This window comes from Astyanax mexicanus, chromosome 21, assembly GCF_023375975.1.
Source record: "Astyanax mexicanus isolate ESR-SI-001 chromosome 21, AstMex3_surface, whole genome shotgun sequence".
Taxonomy (NCBI): Eukaryota; Metazoa; Chordata; class Actinopteri; order Characiformes; family Acestrorhamphidae; genus Astyanax; species Astyanax mexicanus.
In genome coordinates this window covers 26,889,062-26,905,605 of record NC_064428.1, presented here as the reverse complement: position 1 = coordinate 26,905,605, position 16,544 = coordinate 26,889,062, and the positions used below count along the sequence as shown (strand labels likewise).

The 16,544-nt window shown below is 37.7% G+C and overlaps 2 protein-coding genes across 6 annotated transcripts in view; both read right to left on the bottom strand.

The window, feature by feature from the left end:
- Positions 1 to 3,599, bottom strand: part of pnpla6 (patatin-like phospholipase domain containing 6) — a 45,073-nt gene extending 41,474 nt beyond the window's left edge. For 4 of the 5 annotated variants that reach the window (XM_022674696.2, XM_022674695.2, XM_022674698.2 and 1 more), the window contains exon 1: positions 3,533 to 3,599. The gene's annotated coding sequence lies outside the window, so the exon portion shown is untranslated. The remainder of the gene's footprint in view (positions 1 to 3,532) is intronic. The other variant, XM_049469399.1, reaches the window with a different exon arrangement.
- A 7,803-nt stretch (positions 3,600 to 11,402) lies between these two features.
- LOC103037520 (ATP synthase subunit d, mitochondrial) lies at positions 11,403 to 15,881 on the bottom strand. The gene is made up of 6 exons (XM_007253115.4): positions 15,773 to 15,881; positions 13,855 to 13,977; positions 13,626 to 13,722; positions 12,335 to 12,406; positions 12,109 to 12,171; positions 11,403 to 11,570 (listed from the first exon to the last, which is right to left on the bottom strand). The coding sequence occupies exons 2-6, from the start codon at positions 13,974 to 13,976 to the stop codon at positions 11,439 to 11,441; spliced, it is 486 nt and encodes a 161-aa protein (XP_007253177.1). The 5' UTR covers position 13,977; positions 15,773 to 15,881; the 3' UTR covers positions 11,403 to 11,438.
- Between the last annotated feature and the right edge of the window lie 663 nt (positions 15,882 to 16,544).

Genomic DNA, 16,544 nt, shown 5'->3' with positions numbered 1-16,544 from the left:
AGGCAGTGGGCATCATGCAACATGCAAGGGCACACGGGTCAGCAGCACACACTCAAGCGATTATTAAGTGGTTATTGATGCCAACAACGTCTTAATATCATACATTATTAAATAAAGCAACTTCTCTATACACTGTGTGAGCATAACTCACAATAAGCAGAACATTAGAAATGATTTTTGGCTAACTTTAAAGTCTATTGATAGCAAAACTTTTTTTTGCGGTCAGCAAGAGCTGGACAGATCATTTAATTCTTGCAAGAGGACAGGACATCAATTTGACTACTTCATGGCAATCCTGACTTCACTCACAACCTTAGAACCTCAATAAAGTCAGTGTAGAAATCTCCAGTGCTGAATATTTTCAGTATGTGTGACCCAAACGTGCATGTTTGTAGAATGTGTAAAACTAATGTGTCTTGTAAAGTAAGAACATAAATAAAAGCCTTTTTTAACATCTCTAATTGGATAACCCTCTCAAGGGTACATCACTTAGAGCTTTATCCAGTACTTCTTTGATCAAGGATATTACAACTCCCCATTAAGCCAAATGGTATGGTCAAATACAGAGTGCATTAAAAACAGACACAACGCCACACTGACACACCCTCCCCCACTGAAAATAAATATCATTATCTCTAAAATCTGTAGCTGCACGCACATGTGCACAAGCACACACCCACGCATGATTTTGATCCCTGTTATGCCTTCTTGATCTGGGTAATGCAGTACACTGATAATTTAGCCTTTATCCCCACATCTTTTTTATTTTCTTCATCATGCTGTTCCTGAAACTCATTTATTTCCCTTCTTTTTTACTCTGTGATTAACAGTGCTTCCCATCAAGCACATATTGGCGTGGGGGTCTGATTACAATCCAGTGGATTACAGTAATAACTGTAGACTAGCAGGGCATTAGACTACATGCAGCACTATATAGGACATTATATAGATTATATACAGAGTTAAAGGACTACAACAAAATAAAACATGATATGAATAAAGACCTGCAACAGATCACCAACCACTGAACAAGGATTTTGTTTTTTAACATTTTAAAAAATCAGAACTACCCATCACTTCACTGGACTCCCAGACAGCATGGCTCTTTTTGGGTGGGTATGCCCTACCCTAGTTGTACCCCAATGGCCCTAAAATAATATCAGAGTATTTTTGAGATAAAATTTATTGCCGATATTATTGCATATGATACGATATGACACACCTATAATACCATGTATTTAATGAATGCTTTGAATATCATGTGGGTTGCTATGCACAACTCTTATCTAGGTGTGTGTGAATGTATGGACAGAGGGAGAGAGACATTTCATAGACATTTCTTAATCAGGGCTGTGATATCATTGTCTTAATTGGCTCCCAGAATGTTAAGCCCGGTTTAGAACTGTCTGCAACACATAAACTTTAAAAGGCCTACTACTGTTAAGCAATAATTTCACTACAAATTTGGCTCAGCTACAAATACAGATCCAAACTTTTCTGTTTTACAAGTTAATATTTGACACACATATTAAAAAAGGGTCAATTTGAGAAAAAAAAGATAAACCTTGTTTGTAACTCCACAGTTAAATCATGTCTGTTAGAACCCTGTCTCCTGTCTAAATGATCCCTTGAACTCATTCATTTGTTTTAAAAAAAGCCAAAGAAAGGGGGTTGGCTTGGAAAGCTCTGACACAAGAGACTTTGCTTGGCCACTAACGGACACCTCCCAGTAGCCATTGTCTGCTTCTAACAATAAGCTCAGTGTGTAACTTTAGCGTCAGACTGTGGGAAACTGTAAATGCACCCCATCCATCACCCTCCACACCAAAACACAGACACAGACGCACTAATGATGTACCAATCTATAAGCAGACCTCCAGTAGCAGAATCCTGCTAAGATTTTGTAAGCTCTATTAGGATCAGTTGAGTATGGGTACATAACAGGAGAATAGAGAATATCTGTAAAGTATTGAAGATAATCATTGTGAAAAACTATACATCCAAATGTGTGAAAAATGCAGTACAATACAGAACTTCAATAGACAGAACATTGATTAAAAAATTTAAAGCGCTTGAATTCATTATTATAAATATCATTATTTTTTGTGTTTGGGATGGGGGCCCATTTGAATTGTAGCCTATAACCGTAATCCGCCACTGCTAGCTACAGCTTTGGAAAAAAAACATTATAAGTTTCTTTGATTTTACCAAATTGAAAACCTCTGGAATATAATCAAGAGGAAGATGAATGACCACAAGCCATCAAACCAAGCTGAACTGCATGAATTTTTGCACCAGAAGTGGCATAAATTTATCCAAAAGCAATGTGTAAGACTGGTGGAGGAGAACATGCCAAGATGCATGAAAACTGTGATTACAAATCAGGGTTATTCCACCAAATATTGATTTTTGAACTCTTAAAACTTCATAATAAGTGAAAGTGTTTTCTTTGCATTATTTGACCTCTGAAAGCTCTGCATCTTTAGTTATTTCAGATATTTCTCATTTTCTGCAAATAAATGCTCTAAATGACATTATTTTAAATTGGAATTTGGGAGAAATGTTGTCTGTAGTTTATAGAATACAACAGCAATGTTAATTTTACTCAATCATACACCTATAAATAGCAAAGTCGGTGAAACCGATTCAGAAACTGAAGTGGTCTCTTATTTTTTTCCAGAGCTGTATATCCAGACACTTTAGAAGCCTAGCAGGAAAATAGTGCTGAATGCTGGGTAAAAAGATCCCATGACAGTCGAATAAATAAGCTTTTCTCACACTTCTAGGACACAGCCGAGCAGGACAAGTTCCCCATCATCATACCTCACCAGGGTTTCAGCACTGCTAACCCACAATTAGCCCCACATCCTGCCCTGCTGATGCTGCGCTAGTGGCGCAAGAGTGCTGTCCTACTGGACCGAGCTAGCTAGCCTGTTAGCTACAGCTAAGCTAGCTTACTCCATAGAGGAGGGGTTTAGCTAACGACAAGTGCTGTAAACACCAGAACATCAAACAGTCGTTTTACTACGGAAACAGTGCAGTTTTCAAGACGCTGGTTAAAAACAGGAGGAAACATCAGCAGCACTGGGACTCTATTGGGCTCGTGTTATTAGCTGTAGTTAGCTATCGGTTAATTACAGCTCTAGTTAACGACTCTCAGCCTGAACTCCCACAGTTTCAGGTTTATGAAAAACCCTAGCTGGAAAGGTTCACAGAGAAAACAGAGCATTAGAAGCCGCTGTTCATTTGTAAGTCTATAGTCTCTGTAGGTGGAGTAAACACGGCGCTGTCTGTCCTCTGTATAAAGTGACCGTTGGTCCGCAGTGACGCTGCCGCCGCCGCTGCTGCTGCTGCTGCGCTGTCAGCTCGGCGGATGGGGCACATATTAGCTAAACTCTGCCGCTCTAAAACACTGTCCCCCCGCTTAAACCTCCCAAAACACACCGCAAACACACTACAGACGTGGAACAGTGTAAACGCGGCGCGGTCCGGTAACCCACGGTTCAGAATAAAGGCGCCCCGAGTTGTTTACCTGTATCTCGCCGCTCGCCTCCTCTTCTGTCAAACTGCACCCACACCGGAAACGTCCACACGCGATCTCCCGCCCAACTGCGAGAAACGGCCAATCAGCGACGGGAGCTCAAGACAGACGTAGCCAATCAGCGCCGACCGCCGGCATTAATCAAACCAATCACTGTCATTGACTCAGACCTAAGCACCGCCTCTCTCACTGTTGCAAACCTATGCAGTTTAAAAGCCGACCTTGTACCTTATCTGATTCTGTATTCTGTATGTTTGAAATAAACGTTTCTCACTTTATACACTTAGTATTAAGATAAAAAAAAACAGATCAATAAATATATAGATTTAAAAAAATAGAGTTATACATTTTGTGAAATCTATTTGATCTGAAAACTATATAATTTTTTTTTTACTAATAAATATAAAAAAGTTTCGAGTTTGCCTTTGGTATCTCCAAGTGTTCTAATGGCATCGAAAAGTATTCTTTTGGACATCTTCAAGTGTCATTTTGGGCATCTCCAAGTGTCCTTTTAGGTATCTGCAAGTGTCCTTTTGGGCATCTCCAAGTGTCCGTTTGGGCATCTACAAGTGTCCACTTAAGCATCTCCAAGTGTCCTTTTGGGTATCTACGGTGTCCCTTTGAACATCTTCAAGTGTCATTTTGGGCATCTCCAAGTGTCCTTTTAGGTATCTGCAAGTGTCCTTTTGGGCATCTCCAAGTGTCCGTTTGGGCATCTACAAGTGTCCACTTAAGCATCTCCAAGTGTCCTTTTGGGTATCTACGGTGTCCCTTTAAACACCTCCAAGTGTCCTTTTTGGGTATATCCAAATGTCCTTTTGGGCATCTCCAAGCGTCCTTTTGGGCATCTCCAAGTGTCATTTTGGGCATCTCCAAGTGTCATTTTGGGCATCTCCAAGTGTCCGTTTGTGCATCTCCAAGTGTCCTTTTGGGCATCTCCAAGTGTCCTTTTGGGTATCTCCAAGTGTCCTTTTGGGTATCTACAGTGTCCCTTTGAGCATTTCCAGGTGTCCTTTTGGGTATCTCCAAATGTCATTTTGGGCATCTCCAAGTGTAGTTTTGGGCGTCTCCAAGTGTCCTTTTGAACATCTATAAAGTGTCTTTTGGGTATCTCTAAGTGTCCCTTTGGACACCTCAAGGTGTCCTTTTGGGCATCTCCAAGTGTAATTTTGGGCGTCTCCAAGTGTCCTTTTGGGCATCTCCAAGTGTAATTTTGGGCATCTCCAAGTGTAATTTTGGGCGCCTGCAAGTGTCCTTTTGGGCATCTCCAAGTGTCCTTTTGGCATCTCCAAGTGTCCTTTTGGGCATCTCCAAGTGTCCTTTTGGCATCTCCAAGTGTCCTTTTGGGCATCTCCAAGTGTCCTTTTGGCATCTCCAAGTGTCCTTTTGGGCATCTCCAAGTGTCCTTTTGGGCATCTCCAAGTGTAATTTTGGGCATCTCCAAGTGTCCTTTTGGGCATCTCCAAGTGTCTTTTTGGGTATCTCCAAGTTTCCTTTTGGGTATCTCCAAGTGTACCTTTGGCATTTCCAAGTGTCCTTTTGGGCATCTCCAAGTGTCCTAATGGGCATCTCCAAGTGTCCTTTTGGCATCTCCAAGTGTCCTTTTGGGCATCTCCAAGTGTAATTTTGGGCATCTCCAAGTGTAATTTTGGGCGCCTCCAAGTGTCCTTTTGGGCATCTCCAAGTGTCCTTTTGGCATCTCCAAGTGTCCTTTTGGCATCTCCAGGTGTCCTTTTGGGCATCTCCAAGTGTCCTTTTGGGCATCTCCAAGTGTCCTTTTGGCATCTCCAAGTGTCCTTTTGGGCATCTCTAAGTGTCTTTTTGGGCATCTCCAAGTGTCCTTTTGGGCATCTCCAAGTGTTCTTTTGGGCATCTCCAAGTGTCCTATTGGGCATCTCCAAGTGTCCTTTTGGGCATCTCCAAGTGTCTTTTTGGGTATCTCCAAATGTCCTTTTGGGCATCTCCAACTGTCTTTTTGGGTCTCTCCAAGTGTCCTTTTGGGTATCTCCAAGTGTCCCGTTGGCATTTCCAAGTGTCCTATTGGGTATCTCCAAATGTCCCTTTGGCATCTCCAAGTATCCTTTTGGGCATCTCCAAGTGTCCTTTTGGGCATCTCCAAGTGTCCTTTTGTATATCTCCAAGTGTCCTTTTGTATATCTCCAAGTGTCCTTTTGGGCATCTTCAAGTGTCCAATTGTATATCTCCAAGTGTCCCTTTGGCATCTTCAAGTGTCTTTTGGGGTATCTCCAAGTGTCCTTTTGGGCATGTCTAAATTTCCTTTTGGGCATCTCCATGTGTCCTATTGGCATCTCCAAATGTCCTATTGGGCATCTCCAAGTGTCCTTTTGGGCATCTCCAAGTGTCCTTTTGGGCATCTCCAAGTGTCCTTTTGGGCATCTCTAAGTGTCTTTTTGGGTATCACCAAGTGTCCTTTTGGGTATCTCCAAGTGTCCCTTTGGCATCTCCAAGTGTCCTTTTGGCATCTCCAGGTGTCCTTTCGGGCATCTCCAAGTGTCCTTTTGGCATCTCCAAGTGTCCTTTTGGACATCTCCAAGTATCCTTTTTGGGCATCTCCAAGTGTCCAATTGTATATTTCCAAGTGTCCCTTTGGCATCTTCAAGTGTTTTTTGGGGTATCACCAAGTGTCCTTTTGGACATCTCTAAATTTCCTTTTGGGCATCTCCAAGTGTCCTATTGGCATCTCCAAATGTCCTATTGGGCACCTGCAAATGTAGGATATTTGGAAAGCCTGATTCAAAATATCAGAAGACAGTTTGGAGTTATTAGGGGTGATTATAAATCGTATTTTTTTTTCATTGCTCACTTATTATTACTTTTATTATTATCATTTACGCATTTGTAATACTCAGACAAATAATGGCAAAGGGTTTCTGGTTGTTTAATTCACCAAAGAAGAAAAGAATTACCATAAAAAATAATAAATAAAAAATGTTTCCACGCATGGGCACTGGCGTTGAGAAGCACATCTCGATGGGTTGCACAATTCGACAGAGCACCGCCCGCTGCACCGTCGCAGGTGCTCTGCTGAACCACATTTGTCAGGTCTCATATTAATAAGACTCATTCATAATGGTGATGTATATATATTTTATTAAATAAATATATAGTAATAGCAAATATGTGTACTTTTAAAGTAACACTGTCTGTTACAATTAATAATTAATATATAGCAATTATTGTGTAAATTGTACTTGCATTTCATTGTTATTTTTTAAACAGTAGGCTATTGTTGTCGGTTCATGTTGTAGTGATGATTACAATATAAATAGCCTAAATAATACATTAGTAACGTATTTTGGCATAATATTTTAAAGATTGAGAATTTTGCACGATTCCTGCTGGGGAAGTCTGGCCGAACACGTCTGGAGACACCTTAAGACCACGGTGGTTCAACCGACATAGTTCAGACTTATGTTGTACCAACAAAGTACGATGGTTTCGGGAAACAATCGTACTTCAGATGTTAGTTAGTTTAACGATGCATCGTACCACGTTAGTTCAATGCTAGGCTCCGTCGTTGTACGGGAAACGCACCCCCGCCGGTTGAGTGAACAGTTGGCTGTATAGGAGAAACGAAAAAATCTTAATGCATCATGTGAAGTTAGTGAAGTTAAGATGTTGCGTTTCTGCTTATTTATAAGTTTTGTTTAGTAAACACAAAAACAATGACTTGCTCAACAGGAATATTGTAGTCCTTCTAACACGAAAAAAAAATGTACGTTGGCTAATTATTCTGCATTGTTTTGTATTTTATGAATAAACACCATATTTACAGAAAAAGACGATGCTCAAACCACGAGTAGACATTCAGAATCATTAACTATTTAAACAGTCAATCTAACAGCATACAGCACTGACAAACAAACAAAAAATAATAATAAAATAAAAAACATTTTTGGTCATTTTAAGTAGCACAAGAGAAAAACAAGCAGCGAACAAACATTAAAATAATCAATCATTCAATCAATCAATCAACCTATATTTTAACTCGGGAATACATTGAGAGTGACCCTCATTTACAATGCAGCCGAGCATTTACAGTATCAAAGGGATTGAAAACATTAGATAAGAAATAAAAATAGGAAATATTGTAATAATAAAAAAGATTCATTTAATATAGATGAATAAAAATGTACATATAAAAAATATGAAAATCTAAATAAAATGACAATAAAAAATTAACACGTAAAAAGTAAAGAATTTATCAATTTAAAATAGAATAATAGTCAAAGTAAATGACAAAATAATATGATAATACATAAATGTAAGTAAAACGAGGGATAAGAAATGATAAAATGTATGATAATTAACTAAATCATAAGAAACAAAATAAAAAAAATAATGAACAAAAATAAATAAATAAAAAATAAGACCATAAAAAATTAAATAATGAGAGAAACATTCACAGGCTTTAGGATAATGATTAGAAACTAAAGTTTTAAAATGGTTCAGTGATCCCAGCAAGCCGAGATTCAGCGTTTCCTGTAAAGAATTCCAGCTTGCTGCTGTGCCAGTAAACTCTTAGAAGCTCCAAGGGTCCATCCATTGTTCAGAATTTGGCATCTGGCACCTCATAAGCATTTTGTACACTTTTCGGCAACTGGTGCATAAGTATGCATTTCATGCTTTTACGCATCTTGTGCGTAAATACGCATCTCGTGCGCTTTTACGCATTCGGTGCGTAATTACGCATCATGTGCGCTTTTATGCATCTTGTGCATAGTTAAGCATTGTGCGTGGTTATGCATTTACTGCGCTTTTACGCATCTTGACTTGTAGCGTTTGGCTTTTATCGTGTGCTTAATTAATGCACTGTGCACAATACAAGGGGAAAAATGAATTACACTCAAAAGAGTTATTTTTTAATATTTATGTACTGTAATGTACACACTTCACAACCCACGTGGCTACTGGTGTGAACAGCCCTAGATTACCTATTCAATCATCCTTTTTATTCATATTTATCGCATGTAAAATAAAGAAAACATAACGAAAAAAAAATAGTAAACGTAAATTATAAAGTAAAATGATAAGAGTAATAAGAAATGGTAAAAAGAATGATAATGAACTATGATCATAAGAATCAAAATAAAAAATAACTAAATTAATAAAAAAATTAAGAACAATGAAACAATAAAATACTAAGAGAAACTTTAAAACAGCCACAGGCTTTCTGATAATGATTAGAAACTGAGCTTTAGAGTTTCCTGTTCCCTAAAGACCAACCAACTCTATCATATAGTACAAATATAAGTAAAAATAATAATAAAACAAAAAAAAGTAAGGTTTAATTTAAAAGAAATCAAAATAAGAAGAAGTTAATATAAAAATGAAAGCGGCATGCACAGCTCTAATAAACCATACTTTAAATCAGGAGGCCAAACAGCGTCTCGCTTTATGATTAGCGAGTCTCTGGCGGCCTCAGGAGGCGCATCTAGGTACTAAGAAGAAGCATACTATTAAAGGTCGTTATGCCTGTGGAAACACGGTCGAACGAACACATTCAGGTACTTTAATGTGCACAAAGACAATGAATGCAATGAAACGTTGAGCACATAATTATATACATATTTAACGAACATTTATTTAAAAAATGTTTTGCAAATGTGCAACATTAACAGTGTTAACATATAGCAGCACTATCAGCTACAGAACTTTACACACATTATGTAACTATACAAAAATGCATTTGTATGTTTCTTCCTCAGTTCTGTGTTTTTGTGTTTAGTGAGAAAAAGCTGGCCTGTTTTTGGGCTTGGGCAAGTGCATTAAAGTCAGGCTGCATATCTGATGTGGAAATGCGGAGGACAGCACACAAGTGATCAAATCTGTTTATGAACAACTAAATATAGATTCTTTTCTAAGTTTAGTATCCCATTACTCCAAAATTGTACAGTAATTTTTTTTTGTGTGTAATTATGCATCTTTTAGGCCTTTACGCATCTTGTGCGCTTTTACGCATCTCATAGGTACACTTAAACTAAACGTTTAAAATGGTTCAGTGATCCGCGCGAGCTGCGCTAGAAGCTCCAAGGGTCCATCCATTGTTCAGAGTAATGTAATTTATCAACAAGGGAAATGTAGTCAAGTGTTTGTTTTTTCTTGTCGTTTATGTATGGACTTTGACATCTGGCATCTCATAAGCATTTTGTGCACTTTTAGGCATCTCTTGCATAAGTATGCATTTCATGCACTTTTACGCAGCTCGTGCGTAATCACGCAGCTCGTGCGTAATTACGCATCATGTGCGCTTTTACGCATATTGTGCGTAATTACGCATCACGTGCGTAAATACGCATCACGTGCACTTACGCATCTTGTGAGCAATTACACATTTCCTGCGCTTTTACGCATCATGGCTTTTAGCATCTTGTGCGTAATTTATGCACTGTACAGTACAAGGGCGAAACATTAATTACACTTAAACATAAGATAACTCTTTTCATGTTTATATACTGTAACATACACACTTCATAACCCACAGCACTACTGGTGTGAAAAGCCCTACATGACCTAATCACCCCTAAAACACAGAGATGCATCAGTTTAACTGTGTTGAATACAACAATTCTAATGATCATAGATCACATTCACATTCACACACACACACCTACTGTTAAGTCTACATTTAGGGGGCTCTTCTAACAAAAATCAACAATATAAATATGAACCAGTGCTCTTTGGACTGCAGTGACAGCATCTTCGTCCACTGGACCAACCAGAGCCACTTAAACACAGATTTTAACTACTGCTGTTGGTATTTCAATTTTAGTTAAAACCATGAGAATGCACTTATATAAGGTCAACATAGTAATTAAGGATACTTTTGGGTGCATTAGAAAAAAACTACAGGAACAAAGCACAGCTGGTATGACAATATGTACTGCTATTATGTGGGGTATACCTGGACATGTGCCAGTCGATTTAGGATCTAGTGGACAAAACAATGGACGAATCAACAGATGGATGAATAAATTTCTCACAGACATTATTATAATAAAAACCATCATAATCAGTTTTGGAGATCTTCTGATCCAGTTGTCCTCAATCATAATACACTGCCTGGCCAAAAAAAAAAAGTCACACTATTCATTTCGTTAAACCGCCTTTAGCCTTGATTGCAACACGTATACACTGTGCCATTGTTTCTTTAAGCTTCTGCAATGTTACAAGATTTATTTCAATACAGTGTTGCATTAATCTTTTAACCAAGATCTTGCAGCATTGGTGATGGTAGAGTCTGACTGCTGCACAAAGCCTTCTCCATCCTGCACATCCCAAAGATAAGGTTAAGATCTGGACTCTGCGGTGAACAATCCATGTGTGAAAATGATGATCTCATGCTCCCTGAATCACTCTTTCACAATTCCAGTACCATGAATCCTGACATTGTCATCTTGAAATATGGCCGTGTCATCAGGGAAGAAAAAAATCCATTGATGGAATAACCTGGTCTATATTCAGTATATTCAGGTAGTCAGCTGACCTCATTCTTTCAGCATATACTGTTGCTGAATCTAGACCTGACCAACTGCAGAAACCCCAGACCATTTCCTTGGTTAAATCCAGGTGGAAACTTTTTTTGCTACTTTTCCTGCTTCCAACACATTAAGAACATACTGCTCCCTCATTGTCCAACATGTGATCCCACCCAGTGACAAGTGCCACTGTAACTAGTATAGTTTCTAGGAAAAATGCTATTCACTTCACCTTTAAGTGGTTTTAATGGCATAGCCTATTGGCGTATGCAACTCCACTGTTAGCAACTGGCTACATCAGCATAAAGTAAGAGAAACCAGATAAAAAAGTTAGAAGAGTCCAAAGAAATAAAGCCATGATATAGTGGTTACAGAATGTACATGTTTATTAAAGGACATTACAGGTCAGCGATAGGCTTGTGTGGCCAGTACGGGTATTTAACCTTATCCAGCTTGGTTTCTGGGAATGTGGCGTGCAGGTCCTCGATAGTCATCTGATCGAATGGGATCATGTTATTGAACTTCTCCAGCTTAAATACAAAAGAGAACAAGTATTTGTGGTCATTACAGGACAATATAACATGCACCAAACAAGTACTGCTTGCAGATTAAGTCCATATTCCAGAACATTGTAAAAATGACTAGGACCTAGATTATCAGAAAAGCACAGTAGCCACCTTAAAATCCAATATTAAATGTTAAATAAATGTTTCCAGTGTAGACATTTAATTTCCTAGACATATATGTTGTCAATATGCACAACTATACTGTTATCCATGTTAATGTAATCATCATCATGGTCAATTTCTGCACCATGTAGGTAAGTAGTCCTTCAGTTTTCAAAAAAGACGACTGCGTTTCAACTCCAGATTGTTCAATCTGATGTATGCAGATTTTTGATCAGGTGCAAGGTTCTCATATAAACTTCATTAAATTCCAATTTTTCCTCATTAAGATGGGGAATGTGGAGCATTCACCATTAAAACTTAACCCACACCAGAATCAATATTTCTTTATTGATTCTGGCGTTACAAAAGTAAGAAAAACAATAAACAGCCTTCATCATACCTCTTTCTCGTAACTTGCAACGCGGGCCTTGGATGCCTCAATGTAGGCAAGAGCACTTTTGTTCTAAACAAAAGGACAAGCAGGAGAAAAAGAAACATAAGGATGGGGTGCATGTGTGCACACAGTTCATATGCAATTTTGCATATGCAAATAATTTTAACATCTAAAAAACAATACTAATCCTGTACAACAAGCTTAAAGAAATATGAAAGTATACTTTACTTACTGCCTCTGCTTCCTGTGCATTGATGGCACTGGTCCGAGTGTCGACTGGCTCGGGAACCTTCAGAGCACTGAACTGCAACATAAACAAAGACATAGGTAAATGTATTATCATTTGTATGGAAAAAAATATTGTAATCAGCTGAGTTACTGGGTTTTAATGGAGCAAATAAACACTAGTTTATTCCACACTCAACAGTTAGAAAAGAGGAAATGTTGAAGCAGTTGTGTGTTTGTGTGCATGACCACATGAGTAAGAGAGAGAACATTAATAAATATCACCATTATTAAAAGGTAATCTACCTTCTGAACTTAACAGTAAGCATGGCTGCATCATCACTAAATGAAACTAACATGTCACCAGGCTTAGTCAATTTTGTAATTTGTGTTACAAAAAATGTACGGGTTAAAGTTTTTTAATTAACTGCAGACATTAACACTTTAATATTGACAGCAATACTTTGTGTGCATTGATCTTCATATTTATGGCAAGCACTGGTATCTAGAGCAGCTTTAAATCATGTTATACAGTATTAAGACATTAGGAGTCTTGCCCAAGGACTCCTAACGAGTGTAGCATCGTGTGTATGGGTAGCATCGTCAGGCCAGAAAAAAATTAAACACTAGTCTGCCACTATGCTCATGATGCTTGCTGTTAGGACATGACGTTATAAGTTATAGTTCTGCTTTTTGTCAGGATTGTAGGAGCCAAAACATTAAGACTACGATTTGCATATTTTGTGTGTATATAAATAGTTAATTAACTAGATAAGAAATGTATATATGTGTATATTGCAGTTACGCAGTAATAAGTTATCATAAGTGCTTTTGTACTGTTTATAAGACCCAAATTGTTTACATTTACACCATTTGTTAATATGCAGAAAATAGGTGTACTGTAGCTTTAAGAGAGACGGCTCTGGGACTTTTTCTTATCGTGTTTGCGTTTTAAAGTTTTAGTTTTGTTTGTTTTCATCACTTGTACAGCCTGGAATAAACAGCAGTTGTTTTTTGTTCATTTTACACGGAGTCCTGTGGAAGTTTTTTGGTAAGACGCAGACAGGAGTAAAGAAGTTGCTTCAGCCACTAAATGCATAATAGATACTATTTTAAAGAGAGGTATTTTTTTCTCGACTGGTGCTCTTTTTTTACATTAAACACACTTAAAGCAGAGTGATACTTAAAAAGAATCAGTCAGACTGCCAAGATAAGGCAAGATAATGAATCTAGGCAAACCTTCCAAGCTCAAAACTTACTGGAACCATTAGTGCATTTTACTCAGCAGTAAATCTCACCTTCTTCTCAAACTCATCCACCATGCCTGCTTTGGCCACCACACTCCTGTAGTAGGCCCAATCAATGGGAGCAGGAGTTTCAGGCAGAGAAGCTAACCTGCAAAAATAACAGTAACTGTAAAAAAATGTATGGTATTCCTTGGTATAATGGTGATCCCAAGTGTGAGTTAAAGGATGGATTATAAATGTACATATTTCTGCACTGATGCATGATCAACATTTATCATACTTGGCAGAGATTCCATCACTCCTTGTCTTCAGGGAGTTGAACATGCCCTTCTGGTTTGGTGGGACACGTTCAGCGAATGCTAGCCAATCAATGGCCTTCAGGGCAGCACGACGACCAGCCATTCTGCAAAGCAAAAGTAAAACAAAAACATCTAGTGTGTTAGTAAGTCTGGCACCACATTTATTCCACGGTTCTTCAAAAGCAGCTTTATGTTAGAATATTTTTTGCAAAATGCTAATCTTCTAATCTTCTACTCAATATATTTACATTTATGCTTAACTGTATTGCTACTGTAATGCTATTTCCACCGGGATCAATAAAGTATAATCTGTCTGTCTGTCAATCGATCTATCTGAGCTGGTCAATATAGTCAACGTCTCTGTTAATTAAACACAATTCTAATATAGATACAAACAATGCCCTGTATGCATACAGTGAATGTCTATACCTGCAAACGTCTGAGAAAACTTTGTAGTTAATATCAGTAAGAGATGCAGTGAACAGTGCATTGAAATTAGTAGGGATGAACAATGATATTGAAATAATACCAGTAAAGACCAATAACTGCTTTATTTATATATATTTTTTAAATCATCTGCAGATGTCTAGACATTTCAAACCGATGCTTGCTGACATTTATTGTATGCTGGAAAAGGACCAATCTATGGTCCGGCTACTACAATTGGCCGACACTGGCTGGGCTACATCACCCTTTGGAGTGAGAAAGGCCAATTGTGCTCTCTCAGGGGTCCAGCAGATGATGGCAAGCTGCATGACCAGGATTCAAACCAGGAATTTCCTGATCACAGTGGCAGAGTTAGCCCGCTGGACCACTCAAAGCCCCTGACATTCAACACTTTTCTTTATTTAATTTATTTTCTACACTGTAATTAATAATACATTTATAATAAAGAAGTGAAAGCTACTGGTGGACATATATGAAATTAAATAGTAAACGAAAAAATATATTTTCCATAATTCCCTGACCTAAACCTGATCAACTAAGACAGTGATTTGGGATGAGCAGGAGCTATACAGTGTGAAGGAAAAGCAGTAACTATTGAATCTCTGAGAAAACAACTCCAGGTAACTTTACCTCATGAAAACAATGAGAAAATACAAAGTGTGTGCAGATCTCTCCTCAAAGCTTATTGTGGTACTTTTAAGAATCTAAAGTTTACAAAACAATTGTGTGTTCCTATATCGTTGTAATGTGCTTACATTATAAATACCATAAAATGAAGAAAACACATTGAAAGAGAAGAGGTTTGTCCAAACTTTTGATTGGTGCTGTATATATGTAATATATAAACATGTGGATTGATACAGAATTATTGTCTAAATCTTAGTAATCAATAAATCAACTCATTCCTAATTTAGTTGTGCCTAAATAAGCAATTAATAAACAGTTCAGCCTAGCCACTTAAATATCTGGATTAAACTACAGGTTTCAGTGAAATAAAATAATCTACAATGTTGGTAGCTAAGCTAGTTTAAAGTTTTACTAAATGTGTTTAACTGGGAAACAATACAGCCCCCTTAATGTAGCTAGAGGGTTTGCCCTGCTATAGGCTTATAAACATAACCACAACCGCTTATTACACGGCATTTAAACAATTAAAACTCTTGAGGGTGGTGTCCCTTACGTAAAGATGTATTTTTAATGTAATAACAGTCAATATAATACAGAATATCGCAGGTCACACTGGACTTCTGTTAAGGCAAGGTCAGAGAACGCTCATGAACCAGCTAAGCTAACTAACAAGCGACCATTAGCGCAGCTTCTAAACACAAAACTTAGCAAATAACACTATTAAATTATGCTTTCCTCATATGTGTATTGAGGTATTTACATTCACATCTGTTTTAATAACCTTTTACTTCTCCTATTTAAAAGCAATATCTGCCATAAACTTACCTCCTCTCCTGTACGAGGTTAGCTAGCTAAAGCTGTCAGCGTGAGGACGGAACCGCCAATGTCTGATTAAGGGCACGACTTTTTCCAAAATAAAAGCCCTCACAGTCCGAGTCAGCAGTTTGGACACACCTCTTCTCATTCAATGTTTGTGTTTTCTCCCTTTTTATGATTTTTCACATAATAAATATAATATTAAATTCAATATTAAATCTATACAGACACACTTGTAGAATTATTTTGTAAACAAAAATATGTTTTTTTACTTTATATTTTTCTAAGTAGCACATTTATCTTTGAGGACAGATCTGCACACTCATGGTATTTTAATCTCAGTGTCTTCATGAGGTAGAGTCACCTGGAATAGTTTTCTCAGCGTCTTGAGAGAGTTCCTACTTTTCCTTCACGCTGTGAAGCTCCAGCCCATCCAAAATGTAATAATTGAACGTATTTTTAATTCGTATTTTATTTCATACTGAATTCTAGCTAAAATGGCAAGTCCCCCAGAGAATCTGTAGAATGAAGAATATCCACTTAGAAATCTTTTTTCCAATGTTTTTAGACCACCCGAGCGAGTCCAAAATGAATGGGGTTATATAGCGCAACTGAGAAAAATAAACATTTTATTATAAATTATAAATGTTTAAGAATTGTTATACAAATGAATTACTAATTTTCTTAACACAAAACAATATAATTATTTTGAATACACACGTTTTAAAAACTTACTTCAAACTCCAGTTTGCTCATCAAACAGTCAGTCAGCGCAAAGTAG

What these genes read in the sequence shown, in the direction of transcription:
- LOC103037520 (XM_007253115.4), bottom strand. Translation starts at nt 13,976, where the DNA reads ATGGCTGGTCGTCGTGCTGCCCTGAAGGCCATTGATTGGCTAGCATTC. An exon ending in AGTGATGGAATCTCTGCCAA is followed by an intron (nt 13,723 to 13,854) that starts GTATGATAAATG and finishes TTATTTTTGCAG; the next exon opens with GTTAGCTTCTCTGCCTGAAA. An exon ending in ATGCACAGGAAGCAGAGGCA is followed by an intron (nt 12,172 to 12,334) that starts GTAAGTAAAGTA and finishes CCTTTTGTTTAG; the next exon opens with AACAAAAGTGCTCTTGCCTA.